Raw genomic sequence first — 14525 nt, 5'->3', positions numbered from 1 at the left:
AGACTTAAATTTATGAGGCATGTTCCAGTCCAGAGATGAACTTTTACTGTAGTGATGAACTGAAAAGTTGAAGCACAGGGGATTATTAATGAATTTGAAAGTTAAAGCAGAAGGGGAGCCAGGCATTGTGGACTGGACGTGGTGGTTACAGGACGGTGTTGCGCCAAGCAAGGGGCCAGGCTCAGCAGTGCATATCAAAGCAGGAGGATGGTGCTCCTGCCACTGGGCACGGCCCCTGAGAATGGCTGCGTTGCCCGGAGACGAGGGCACATCCGGTTCAGAGCTGGCCTCAGAGGCCCTGGAGATTCTCAGGTGGTGGTGCACAGGCCTCCGGGGAGGAAGTGTCAGGGGCCGGCATCCACAGGCCTCCACGGGCATCCTCACCCCGAGGCCCTCAGTGCACCGCGCTGGCCCACTGATGTGGCCGCCTGCCCTGGCCCTCGAGCCACGTGGGCACAGATGTGCCTCACCTCGCAGCCTGCTGCTGGAGTCTCTAATGAGCCCAAATCAATCTCTCCCGGGCGGGCGCTGGGAGCAGAGACGCAGATGAGGTTTCCCGCAGCAGAGCGTGGGTAATGGGAACCAGATGGCGGCCGCGCCGCGTGCACATTCCTGGCACCTGAGGTCATGTGCTGTGAGAGCCACTAGTGGCCAGGGATCCTTCCCAGAGGGTCCTCATCCAGAATGGGTGAGGCCAGGGGCCATGGCAGTGACCAGGAGACTTTGGCCACCCTCATCAGGATGCCATGGCCTCGGGGGCACGTGGTGATGGCTGGGCCACTCGCCTGCCTCCCAGAGGTGGCTTTCCCCCCAGCCTCCAGGGGATTGGGCTTTGGCTGTCGTAGACACAGGTGGTGTGCAGACCTGCTCCTTCCTCCCACACTTGGGCAGGGCCCATGGCCTTGAAGCAGGGGCTGATTTACAGCCAGCAGTATTTTTAGGCCTTTAAGTAATATTGAGGCCCCCACCCCAGCCAGCCTGGGCCGGGAATCGGACCAACCACACTCCCCCGAACTGCACCCCAGGCTGGTTGGCCAGGCGTCCCCTTGTCCCGCTGTGTGTCCATGGCCCTCTTCCTCCCCAGCCCTGCCCTCTAAAGTGTCAGTAGCAGGACCTGTGGGACAGGTAGGCAGGAGACTACAGGGCCCTGAGACCAAGCAAATTGTAGATACAATCCGGTGCCTCTCAGGAACGAGCAAGCCTGCCTTGCAGAGAAAATGCCCGCCCAGAGGGAAAGAATGACCTATGGCCACTCACAAAACAGACCCCTGCCAGCGTATGCAGAGATCGGGAGAGGAGGGGATGCCTGCCTCAGTTCTGGGGCTCCTGATACCCCAACACCATCAAGAGTGGGATAACTGGGGATGCAATTTAGTTTACAGAGACACAGACAGATGGCCCTGAACAACTCCTACTGACCCCACCACATGGGCACGGACATGCTCTGTAATGCAGAGAACCAGCAAGGCTCCAGCCGCCATCACCATGAACAGACCCTGTTGGACCCTCCTCCTTCTCTTTGCTGTCCTACTCCTCCTCCTCCTCAGGATTAGGTCGCCATCAAGGCTTCTGCTGCTGCTTCTCTTCATTCCTGCCAGGGGAGGCCACTTTGTGCCTCTGTTCCAGGACCAGAGTCACTCCTGCCCCCGTTGGCAGCACAGGGCACCTTAGCCCCTCCCAGGTGGCAACACCGGCGTGGAAGGCATTCTCTGCCCTGGACCCAACTTCCAGTATGTGAGGACCATGGTTCAGGGGCCTCTATGGAAATTCAAATTCTTCTTCCACTTGCCTTGGGTTCTCGGTGATCATCAGCAGAGAGCGGACTTGAAAGCAGCCCTTTTCTATTAACAAATTCACAACAAAGATGCAATATGAAGGAGGTGACCCTGAAGCAGGGCCCCATGTGGGTTCCGGAGAGTCCAGGACTCGGAACCCAGAGGTCCCCTGGCTACCCCTGGCTTGGGACAAAGTCTACAGAAGAGAAAAGAATGAGCGTTGGTGATGATCATCAGTCCTCATTCCCAGCAGCCCTGTCCGGGTCCATGAGCGTGGAGAGGGCTTCGGGCAGATGCACACCCTCACACACAGGCACACGTGGGATTTGCCTTCTCACATTCGCATGGTGGCCCTGGCTCCAGTCCTCCAGCTCCAGCAGGTGCCCCTGGTGGCCTGGACATCGTGGTCCACAAATTGGTAGAGCCAGGCACTGAATAGAGCCCTGGAAGAGTGGGAGGGGGTCCCTGACTGTGAGATGTGGGGTGGGCGTGGAGGTGCCCGGACAGGTCGCTGCAGGGCTGCCCAAGTGCTGATCGCACCGGCCAGGAACCCAGGCCATGCCAAGTGGAGGCAGGGGCTGTAGCGAGCATCCTGGGCGTGCTACGGGTGGGACAAAGGGCCGAGTTTGCTGCCAGGTTTTGGTAGGTTCTCATCGTATTAGATCCTCCCTCTACTCCTAGTGGGGAAAGAATTTGGATTGTGAATAGGCGTTGAGCTGTCAGACTCATGGCTTTTCTTAAATCAGTTAATGAATTGCATTATTTGGCTTTTATAATATCAAAACAACCATATAGTCCTAAAATAACACGCTACAGAGCATGTCCATGCCCATGTGATGGGGCCAGTAGGAGTTGTTCAGGGTCATCTGTCTGTGTCTCCGTAAACTAAATTGCACCCCCTCCCGGTTACCCCACTATTGATGGTGTTGGGGTATCAGGAGCTCCAGAACTGAGGCAGGCATCCCCTCCTCTCCCGATCTCTGCATAAGTTGGCAGGGGTCTGTTTTGTGAGTGGCCATAGGTCATTCTTTCCCACTGGAGCAGGCTTTCTTTTTCCTGCAAGGCAGGCTTGATTTTCTTCTTGGACTGATTTATTAGGTTTCTTGATTTTTTTTTTTTTTTTTTGGGTAAGTTGCCTTTTTTAAAGAATTTGTCTATGGGCATAAATACCTTCAAGGTATTTTCACACTGCCCTTTTGTAATTGTTTGTAATTTGAAATGACTGTGTAGACTCTGCTGTATTTACAGAAATGACTGTGTAGACTCTGCTGTATTTACAGAACTGCCCTGGTTTTATCTGTGATCAGTCTTACCTTTGTTGATCTTTAAAAGCCTTTTTCTGTGTTCTCTATCGTATATCTATCGCTTATGGTTTGAAAGAAAAAAAAGAAAGAAAAAGAAGGAAAAAAAATCCCTTTCTGTTTCATCATTTCTGCTCTGATCTTCCCTTCCTTCCTCCTGTGTCCTCTGGGCTTGGTCTGTTGCTCGGACTTGAACTGGGTATGGAGCCCGCTTGTCCTCTGCCATCTGTCCCACAGAGGCAGCGGAGGCCTGTCTGCAACCCTCTAGTTGGCCCAGGTTGGGAGATGTCAGCATCTTCATTCTTGGGGGGGGGGGGGGGGGGGCTGAGTTTTATTTGTTCTCTGACTGCTGAGCCAATCAGTGTTTTTATGTTCCCAAATGTTTGATTTTTTTTTCTTCCCAGTTATTTTTTATTTTTCAATTTCTAACTTCATGCCATTGTGGTCGGAGAATAAGGTCTGAATGATATCAGCTCTTTGAAATGTGGAGGCCAGTCCAGTTGACATAAGTATTCCACATGTGTGTGAGAGGGAAGTGCTTCTCGTTGCTGGATGCACGGCTGTACCTGCACACACTCGGGCAGCCCTGGCAGCCGTGCAGTCCCTGCGCTGTGCATGTGACTGGGTGCCTCTGGAAGGGCCAGGGAGACCCTGGTGCTGAGGCACGTCTTGGCAACTGTGCCTACATCCTGTGCGTTCTTGCTTCTGCATTTCGAAGCTGGCTTAGGAACATACGAGTTTAGAATCTTCCCAGGGACTGAACTTTTATACTTTAGTGACTCTGTTTATCTCTGAAAAAGATTTTCACCTAAAAGCCAATTTTGCCAACTGCTAATAGGGTTCATGCAAGATTTCTTCTGACTTTACTACTTCTTTTACAGCTTTTTTTTTTTTTTTAATCTTCTGCTTTCAACTTTTCTTTAGATATAGGTATCTCTCTCACAGAGCTGGTTTTGCATACCAGCATCTTGTCGCTGCTCCTTTGTACCATAAATGTTGTCTGGGCATTCTTACTCTTCAAACACTCTTCTTCTTTCAGAAGCTGGGAAGGCCGCCCGCTAGGGAACGTTTAGTGGGAGCCTCTGAGTGTGAATCTGCATGTTGACGGTGCCCGTAGTTCTGGGTGCTTGTGTGGGTTTGCTCGGGCCCTCCATTGGGCTGTGAGGCTGCGGGGGGGCGGGGGGGGGGGTCAGTTCCCAGGCAACTCTCTAGCCTTTGTGGGTCTATCTCACTAGTTTTGATTTTGGTGTCTTCATTTTTATTCAGTTCATAATACTTTCTATTTCCCTTAGGATTTCTTCTTTGATCCAGTTGTTCCTCAGAAGTAGATTACTTAATTATCAAATATTTGTTGATTTTGTGGATATCTTTAATCCAGCTTAATTCTGCTGTCAGTGAAGGAACCTGCACAATGTCAGCATTTAGATATTTATTGAGGCTTGTGTTTGGCCCAGCACATGCTACGTTACATCTTGGTGAAGACGTGTGTTCTGCAGTTGTTGGGTGGAGTGTTCCGTCAGCGCGACCCCGGTCGAGGTGGTTGGTAGTGTTTGGATCTTCCTGCTGATATTTTCATCCAGTTTTCTGCCAGTTATGGAGTAAGGTCTTTGAATCTTTGAGGGTGGTCATGAATGTGCCTATTTCCCCCTTTCTGTCTTTGGGTTCATGAATTTTGAAGCACTGTCCCTACACACATTTAAGATGGTTACCGCATCCTGCTGAGTGGTCATCGTGAAATATCCTTCTGAACCTCTTGTCATGTCTTTTCTGTTTTAATTGTAGCAATTTACTTTTATTTAAAGATTTTATTTATTAGTTCATGAGAGACACACAGAGAGAGGCAGAGACACAGGCAGAGGGAGAAGCAGGCTCCATGCAGGGAGCCCGATGTGGAACTCGATCCTGGGACTCCAGGATCACGCCCTGAGCCAAAGGCAGACACCCGACTGCTGAGCCACACAGGTGCCCCCATAATTTGCTTTTTTTAATTGAAGTGCGGTTGACACACAATGAGTGGTTAGTTCCAGGTATAACACATCCTTGTCTTGGGGTCGGCTGGTCTGACACTAATGCAGCAGGAGCAGCTTTCTTGGGTTTCCTCTTTTTGAGTCATGTCTCCCTTATTTTCAACCTATGTCCATCTCTTTATTCTATTTTATTTTATTTAAAAATTTTCATTTATTTATTCATGAGAGATACAGAGAGAGAGAGAGAGAGAGAGAGAGAGAGGCAGAAACACAGGCAGAGGGAGAAGCAGGCTCCATGCAGGGAGCCTGATGTGGGACTCGGTCCTAGGACTCCAGGACCACACCCCTGGGCCAGAGGCAGGCGCTAAACCGCTGAGCCACCCAGGGATCCCCTGTCCATATCTTTATGTTTAAAAAGCATCTTTTTGTAGTCTTGCTTTTTAATCCTTTCTGACAATCTTTGCCTTCTAATTGGAGCATTTAGCCTGTTTGTACTTAACATAGTTATTGATGTGCGTGGCATGAAGTCTGCTATCTTGATATTTGTTTTCCACCCATCACCTCTGTTTTTGGCCCTGTTTTACTCCTTTCCTGCCTCCTTGTGTGTTAATCAAATATCCATTTCTTAGTTTTCCATTTTATTTCTCCTCTTGGTTTCTTTGATATAGTTCTTAGCATTTTCTTCTGAGTGGCTACTTGCAGTTCACGGTACACATCATTGACATACCCACCTCTACCCAGCCAGTGTTGCCACCCCGCTCCCCTGACTGGTGTTATCACCACACGCTAGAATGATCCCATATACCACCCTCCCACCCTTTCTCCTGCTGCTGTTACACATTCTACTTCTATACGCCTTATAAATTCCCTTTACAATGTTACTGGTTTTGCGTTAAATCATCAGTTATTTCTAAAAACTTACAGGAAATAAAAAAGCATAATACAGTTGACCCTTGAACATTGGGTTTCAACCGTGCAGGTCCACTTATATGCAGACTTTTTTTTTCCCAGTAGGTTCCATGTCCAGTGGGGAGCCCAAGTGTGGGGCTTAAACTCATAAACCTGAGATCAAGACCTGGGCTGAGATTGAGGACCAGACACCCAGGCGCCCCCAGATTTTTTTTCTATAAGTACAGAATTATAAGTATATAAGTATAGTATTATAAATGTGTTTTCTCTTCCTTAAGATTTTATTAATATTTTTTTCTCCAGCTTAGTTTAGTGAGAGTATGCAATATATAATTCTTTAGTTAGAATATTCAATATATAATACATATAACATACAAAATATGTGTTAATTGACTGTTCATGTTATCAGTTAACAGTCAACAGTAGGCCACTGGTAGTTTGGGGGGAGTCAAAAGTGATACATGGATTTTCAACTGCACAGGGAGTCAGCACCCCTAACCTACGTGTTGTTCAAGGGTCAACTGGAGTTTCTGTTCACCCATCTGTTACCATTTCTGGTGCTCTTTGTGTAGATCTGAGTTTCTGTCTGGTTTTATTTCCCTTTATCCGGAAGAACACCCTGTAGCATATCTTGAAGTGTAGTTCTCCTGGCAAAAGATTCTCCAGCTTCTGTTTATGAACAATGACTATTTCACCCTCTTTTTAAAAAAAGAATTCTGCCTCGAGTGTCTAGGGATGGTGGTTTCATTTTTCTTCATGCACTTTAAAGGTGTTCCACTGTCATCTAGTGTCCATAGTTTCTAGTAAGAATTCATCGTGGCTTATCATTATTCCCAGACCCTCCATGCGGCTTTCAAGCATTTGTTCATCTGTGGTTTTTAGTACATTGACTCTCCTGGAACTTCCATGAGTTAGACAGTTGGATATCATTCCATAGTCCCTGAGGCTTTGTTCAGTTTTCTTCAGCCATTTTCCTCTTTCTTCTTCAGGTTGAATAATGTCTATTGATATGTCCTCTGGTTTACTGACTTTTTTTAATGATTAAAATCTGTCATTATGCCTGTCCTACAAGGTGTTCATTTCAGTTGCTTTTTTAAAAAAGATTTTATTTATTCATGAGAGACACACAGAGAGAGGCAGAGACACAGGCAGAGGGAGAAGCAGGCTCCATGTGGGGAGGATCCCAGGACCCCAGGATCATGTCCCGAGCCAAAGGCAGATGCTCAACCGCTGAGCTTCCCAGGCGTCCCTCATTTTAGTTATTGAGCTGCTCAGTTATACATTTTCTATTGTGGTTCTTTTTTTTTTCTTTTTTCTTTTTCATAAAACACTGGTTTTTAGGACAGTTTTAGATTCACAGCAAAATTGAGAGGGAGGTACACACATATCCCACATGTCCCTTGCCCTCCACCCCCACGCATGCACAGCCTCCCACATTATCAGTGGCCCAGCAGAGTGGGATAACTGGTACAACAGGCAGGTGTACACTGACACACTATTACCCAGAGTCTACAGTTCACCGTGAGTTCACTCTTGGTGGTGTGCATTCTGTGGGTTTGGACAAACATACAATGACATGTGTCCACCATTATAGTATCACATGCAGTGTCTTCACTGCCCTAAAAATCCTCTGTGCTCTGCCCAGTGATTCTTCCTCCCCCACTGACCCCTGACAACCACTGATTGTTTTGCTCTCTCTATGATTTGGTTTTGCCTTTTCCAGAACGTCATATGGCTGGAATCATACAGTATGTCACCTTTCAGAATGGCTTCTTTCAGTGAGTGATATGCATTTAAGGTTCCTCTGTGTCTTTTATAGTTTGATGGCTCATTTCTTTTTGGCACTGAATAATATTCTGTTGTCTGGATGCACCACAATTTACTTATCCATTCACCTATTAAAGGACACCTTGGTTGCTTCCCAAGTCTTGGCAATTATGAATAAAGCTGAATAAAACTGATGTGCGATATTTGGGGGTGGAGGGGGGAGAGGGAGAAGAGAGAATCTTAAGCAGGTTCCACACCCAGCATAGGGCTTGACTCAGGGCTCAATCTCATGATCCTGAAGTCATGACCCGAGCTGAAATCAAGAGTCAGATGCTTAACTGAGCCACCCAGGCCACCCCACAGTTTTTGTATGGATATAAAGTTTCAGCTCCTTTGGGTCAATATAAAGCATGCAATTTCTAGATCACATGGTGAGAGTACATTTCGTTTTGTTAAGACACCACCAAGCTGTCTTCCAAAGTGACTATAGTGTTTTGCATTCCCGCCAGCAGTGAATGTGGGTTCCTGTGGCTCTATGTCCGCAGCCCTTGGTGTTGTCAGTGTTCTGGATTTTGGCCATTCTGACAAATGTGTAGTGGGTATCTGGCTATTTTTTTCTTGGTTATTGTTATTGAAGTATAGTTGACATACAGGGTCATTTTTCTAATCTGCATTTCCCCAGTAACGTGTGATGGAGGCCCTTCTCACGTGCTTACTTGCTGTGATCTTTGATGAGGTGTGTGTCACACTTTCCTCCATTTTTTCATCAGGTCGTTTGTTTTCTTATTGTTGAGTTTTATTGTATGTTTTGGATAATAGTCCTTTATCAGGTGTGTCTTCTGCAAATATTTTCTCTTGTTCTGTCACTTGCCTTCTCATTCTCTTGCCAGTGTCTTTCACAGAGCAGAAAGCTTTAATTTTAGTGAAGCTCAGCTATCAATCCTTTCTTTCATGGATCGTGCCTGTGGGGGTGTATCTGAAATGTCATTGCAAAGCCCAGGGTCATCTAGATTTCTGTCTTATGTTACCTTTTATGATTTTTATAATGTTGTGTTTTATATTCAGGCCTGTGATCCATTCTGAGTTATTTTTTGTGAATTAGAGGCGTGAGGTCTTTGTCTAGATTCATATTTTTGCACGTGGATGTCCAGTTTTTCCAGCACTGCTTGTTAAAAAGAGTCTCTTTTCCTTCGTTATGTTTCCTTTGCTCCTTTGTCAAAGATGAGTTGACTCTATTTATGTGGGCCTATTTCTGGGCTCTCTATTCTGTTTCTTTGATCTGTCTCTTCTTTCATCAATACCACACTGTCTTGACCACTGTAGCTTTATAGGAAGTCCCGAAGTCAGGTAGTGTCAGGCCTCCGACTTTGTTCTTCTCCTTTAACATAGTATGTTAGCTGTTCTGTGTTGATTCTTTTTTATAATCTCCATTTTTTTTCTGCTAATAATTCCTGTCTGTTCACTCATCAGGGCAATTGTTCCTTATAATTATTTGAATGCGTTTTCTTTCATTTTTTTGGAACATATTTAAATAGCTGCTTTAAAGTCTTTGTCTGATATGTTCAACATCTGTGCCATTCTGGGCCAGTTTCTATTTACTGCTTTTTTTTCCGGTGGACTGGGGGTCATATATTCCTGCATCTTTGCATGTCTAATACATTTTTGTTTGTACGCTCAACATTGTAAGTGATACATGATAGAGACACAGAATTCTAATCTTTTGCTCTGAAGAATATTTGCTTTTGTTCTTGCAGGCAGTTCAGTTACTGGCTGTTCACCTTGAGCTTGGGTAGTCTTGGGTTGATTCTCTGTTGGAGCAGATATGTGGAAAACCCAGGGTCTTTCCCAGGCTCCTCTGCCTCTCCTTCAGGCTGTGCAGAGCTCCGTCCCTAGCATTGTTACAGTTGGTCCAGAGTAGGCCCTACCTGAAGGTTTGGTCCTTATTCCCAAAGCAAGATCATTGTGGGATCTTAGCTGGTCCTGAGTTGTCAGGCAGTGTTTGTCTCAGGCTGACTGGACCCACGATCACTATTGATCTCCTGTTCGATTTAACCCTGCTGTAGTCACTGTCTGGTAAACCTCATGTGGTGTCTGGAGTATGCACAGCCCAGCTCTCACACAAGGACTGATCGGGAGCCCAGACACGGCCTTCAGTCCGTCCCCCAGTTGCTTCCATGCTGCTGGCTCACCCCACAGACTGAGCTGCTCTAGCTGCCCCCACACTCCGATCTCTGCCTCTCAGCTTCACGTGGCCTCTGTACACCATGTAGATTCCATAGTGGGGACGTTTCCCTGGGCAGATTGCTGCTAGAGTGTTTGGGGGGCTCACGTCATCAGCTGCCCCTCCCCACCTATTGTCCATGACCTGGACATGGTTGCTTGATATATTTTGTCCAGCTTGATAAGTTTTTTTTTAAAGGTATTATTTATTTATTTATGATAGTCACAGAGAGAGAGAGAGGCAGAGACATAGGCAGAGGGAGAAGCAGGCTCCATGCACCGGGAGCCCGATGTGGGATTCGATCCCGGGTCTCCAGGATCGCGCCCTGGGCCAAAGGCAGGCGCCAAACCGCTGCGCCACCCAGGGATCCCTAGCTTGATAAGTTTAATAGCATGAGGACTGGTCTGGTCTCAGTTATACCATTATAGCTATAGCCACATTCCTATTGTTCTTGCTTCATGAATAATATGCCTATTTATCTCTAGAATAGTCATAGCTCTTCATTGTGAATTGTACCCTTTATCATTGATAAATATGGTACATAGTCTATCTTCACGCTTTTTTCTCTAAATTCAGTGTTTCCTATTACTGACATTGGATCCCCGTTTCTCTTGTCTGTACTCTCCTGGTATATCTTTGCCAATCATTCTTTTGGGGTCTCTCTTACACATAGCACAGATTTGGATTTAACTTCAGAATCTAATTTTAAATCTGTTGAGTATATTTTTGTGGAGAAATAAAAGGGCAAATACTAGGAAAACATGGCATCTAGTGTCAGCCGTGGGGAAAGAAGTAATGGTTTAGTCATTACTTACAGTGGGTTGTCAAATAATCTCACAAGTATGAGGTTGACTATTGTATCGTAGGCCCCAAATGACAAAAGGTGAGCAAATCAGTGAATTTAACAGACATCACATCTCTCTCACTATCCTCCCATATTTCGGTTAGTTACATAACCGGTTCTAGAGCCATAATCCACGTATTGTTTTAGATCTAATCCTACTGGTAAGTAGATTCCTTGCTTTGCCAGGTCATCTGCTAAAGTTCTCTTGTTATCTCTTATGAGACCAGAGTTAATCTTCCAGTCCTTCAAGAAGAGCTTACGGGAGCATATTCTTTAAGTTCTTACATGTTCAAAAATGTTTGTCTATTGTTTTTATACTTGAGCAGCAGTTTGGCTGGATATAAAATTCTTGGACCATGCCTCCCTTCATAGGCTCCATGTCTGCTGGCACAGAGGTGGCCATGGAACATTTTGAGGACAGCCTAAACCTTACCTTACAATTGACTTGATCTTTTTGCCTGACTGCCAAAACGGGTTTTTTAGCTGTTAATTCCAGTGATTTTCCTAAGGTCTATCTTAATACTGACATCCTATGTCTTGTCTTTGGATCTGGAGCATAAGGCTTTAATTATCTAGAAATTAAAATTTATTTTCGATATCACTGGTGCTAGAGCACTGCTATCTTCCACGTCTGCTATTTTCTCTCCAGTCCATTGTAACTGTTTCCCTTTCACTTTGCTCGCTTTTTATCATTACTGCTCTTACTTATTCCAGTCTCCTTCTGCCATTTCCCATTCCCCTCCAGTTCTCTGAGTTCTGCCATCCTCTTGTCTCCTGTGCTCTGTGAGTTCGTTCAGCTTTCCTCCTCTGTGTTTTGCTACTTTAGGTTCTTGTTTTATAGAGGTAATTGCTTCATGAGGTTTTGTTTTGTTCAATTATAGCAAAAAATCCTTGGTGACAATTTTTGTTCACTTCCAAGAAATGTTGCCATTTGTTTTTCCATGTTTCTTTTCTCCTTTCCCTTTGTGTTATCTTTGCAGAGATGAGCGATTCTTTTTTTTTTTTTAAGATTTTATTTATTTATTCATGAGAGACACACAAAGAGGCAGAGACACAGGCAGAGGGAGAAGCAGGCCCCACGCAGGGAGCCCAATGTGGGACTCAATCCTGGGACTCCAGGATCATGCCCTGGGCCAAAGGCAGGCACTAAACTGCTGAACCACCCAGGGATCCCCGAGATGAGTGATTCTTAACTGAGATTGCCAGGGCCCCATTAGGAAGTGAATTAGGAGAAAAGGGTGTGCTGATGAGGGATTGCAAAGGCAACAGGGGGACAGGAGCTCATGGTGCACAGGGCTAGGCCAAACACAGGATCAGTAGAAGGAAGTGGCTACTGTGTATTGCCACAATGATGGCAAAGTGCCTTTGTTATTTAGTGTGTGGGGACAGAGATGCCAGGTTCCAATGCATGAGACAGTGCCATATAACCATGAATGGCTATGACCACAAAGGCAGCTCTGATTCCCTACCTGCTGCAGGAGGCATGTGTCGGTGAGGGGTCATCACCCAGCACTGACTGTGGGAGTGCTCAGCCTCCAGAAGAAGGTTGGCTCCCAGTGCCTCTGTGTATGTAGAACACGCCCATGCAATTCCTTGTTTTGTTTTGCCTGCCCTCCTCTTGGAACTGAGCTAGGGACTAAGGTTTCTGCCATGGCCAGTGTGGCAGGCTCTGCAGGTCTACACCTTCAATGCTGTCCCCTACTGGCCTGGCCTGCACCTACCAGCTCCCCCTCTTGGTGGCCCTTCAACCCCTCTCTGAAGGTGGACTTTGTGTTTCTCATACTCCTCATGCTGTGGGGTGGGTGAATTTCCCCAGAAGGGAAAAATGCAGACTTTATGCTGCTCTCAAGCTGGGGATGCCTCTTGCTTAGATTCTAGAGTGCATTTCCATGGAGAGGAAACCCAGGACCCAGCCCACTGAGGTGTCTCCTGAGGGGCTGATAGGGAAAGAAACAGAGTAGCCCCTAAATTGTTCCCAGGCCTGGTGTAGAGGAGCAGCTCTGCGGGGCCCCCGGGGCTCTCCGAGGGAAGGGCTCAGAGTCTCTGTCATAACCCAAGGACTATGCCAAACACAGTAGTCAGGCTGCTCCCCTCAGCAGGTCTGTGCCTGGCTCCTGGGAGACAGGGGCTAAGTTTGAAGGAGCATACAGTCATCTTGGTAGCCTACATTTCGCTCCTTGTTCTGGCTGCTAGGCTGGGGATGTCCATGGGTGGGAGCCCCTATGACATGTCTAAGAAGCCACTTCATGGTTCTCTGTGCTGCTCTTACTTATAGGTGTGCCGAACTCACGAACTCACCAATCCTGGGATTGCTGATGTCAAGATCCGGCCGGACCGCAAGATCCTGGCCACTGCGGGCTGGGACCATCGTGTCCGTGTGTTTCACTGGCGGACAATGAAGCCACTGGCCGTACTGTCCTTCCACAGTGCTACCGTCCACTGCGTGGCCTTTGCCACTGATGGCTTGCTGGCCGCAGGGTCTGGGGATCAACGCATCAGCATCTGGTCGCTCTACCCAATCAGCACTGACTCCTCCGCTCCATTGTTGGGACATACAGAGGGCGGGGAGGTGGGCGCCCATGCTTCGGCCTGACCCAGACATGTGGAACTGTGCATCAGGACCCCTGAGGACTAGCCAGTCACAGTTCTCCTCCTCCTCCGGTTGCCAGAGGTCCCTGGTCCATGGAGTCTTCATTTTCTGCACAAGGCGTGTTTCCTTTCATGATATACAGCATCTGTATGACAGTGACTCTGCAGTCTACAAGGAGTAACTGGGCCAGACACCTGGGCATCTGTGGCTCAGGTGAGAGGCCAGCCTGGGGCTGCTTTCCAATAAACCTCTAGATGTACACCTACAGGCTCATGGCACAAATTCTCTGAGATGATACCCTTGGTTCTCCCTTAGGGTTCACTCCAGAGAGCTATCCTCAGACATTTTACCAGGCAGGGCAGTTGACCCTCGTCCAGTGGGGGGACCCCAAACGTGGTCCCCAGGTCCTGCTGAGTCCTTGGGACTCCTCACCCCAAGGATGGCTAGGAGCTCCTGATGCACAGGGCTGAAGCCAGAACCACTAGAAAGAAGTGACCAGACCCTTCAAGGAAGCAAGGCAAAAGGAGGGTAGGCTGTGGATGATGGCAAAGGCAAAGTGGGCTCGTGGTTCAAGGCCAGGCCAACCACAGGATCCATGGGAGGGCTGCCCCAAAGAGGGGAAGACCAAAGACAGCAAAGTGCCATCTCCAGGGTGGTTTCAGGATAGAAAGCATGGCAGGAATAAGTGGGGCTGACACAGCCATCAACGCAGTCACAGCCATCACTGTGCTCCCAGGGCACCTGGGAATTAGCAGCTGACGCAGGTGGTGTGTCCAGAGTCTCCTTCCACACGAGGCTGGGCCCAGCCGTCAGGGCATCTTTTAAAGCCGGCTGTTGATTGGGAAGGAATAGGACCCTGGAAATTGGGGTGGGGGCTGTGGGCAGTCACTGAGGAAGCCAGAGGCCTCAAACCCCTTTGTTCCACTGGCTGCTTTTGCCAGAAGAACCCCCTACGGTCTCTGCCTGAAGAAGTCAGACCTCCTTTACCTGAAGGACCCAGCATGGCTCTCCCTGGGGCAGGGTCCTTGTGGGCCACTCAGAACCACGTCCCCCCACCTCAGCTTTGCTTATAACTAGACTCAGGCCCCAGGAGGCCCCAAAGGGTGGAGGCACAAAGTGTGGCCCGTGATGAGGTGGCTACGCTCCAGAAG

At 47.7% G+C, this 14525-nt stretch overlaps 1 protein-coding gene across 5 annotated transcripts in view; it reads left to right on the top strand.

Moving 5' to 3' along the window:
* GNB1L (G protein subunit beta 1 like) overlaps nucleotides 1-13639 on the top strand; it is a 59557-nt gene extending 45918 nt beyond the window's left edge. For all 5 annotated transcript variants that reach the window (XM_025982679.2, XM_072723488.1, XM_072723487.1 and 2 more), the window contains one exon: nucleotides 13060-13639. In XM_025982679.2, the coding sequence (XP_025838464.1) occupies nucleotides 13060-13377 (318 nt within the window). In that variant the 3' untranslated portion in view covers nucleotides 13378-13639. The remainder of the gene's footprint in view (nucleotides 1-13059) is intronic.
* Nucleotides 13640-14525: the final 886 nt, after the last annotated feature.

The sequence above is a fragment of the Vulpes vulpes genome, chromosome 10 (genome assembly GCF_048418805.1).
Source record: "Vulpes vulpes isolate BD-2025 chromosome 10, VulVul3, whole genome shotgun sequence".
Taxonomy (NCBI): domain Eukaryota; kingdom Metazoa; phylum Chordata; class Mammalia; order Carnivora; family Canidae; genus Vulpes; species Vulpes vulpes.
Note: the sequence above shows the minus strand (reverse complement) of the source record. Positions and strands in the feature narration are given on the sequence as shown.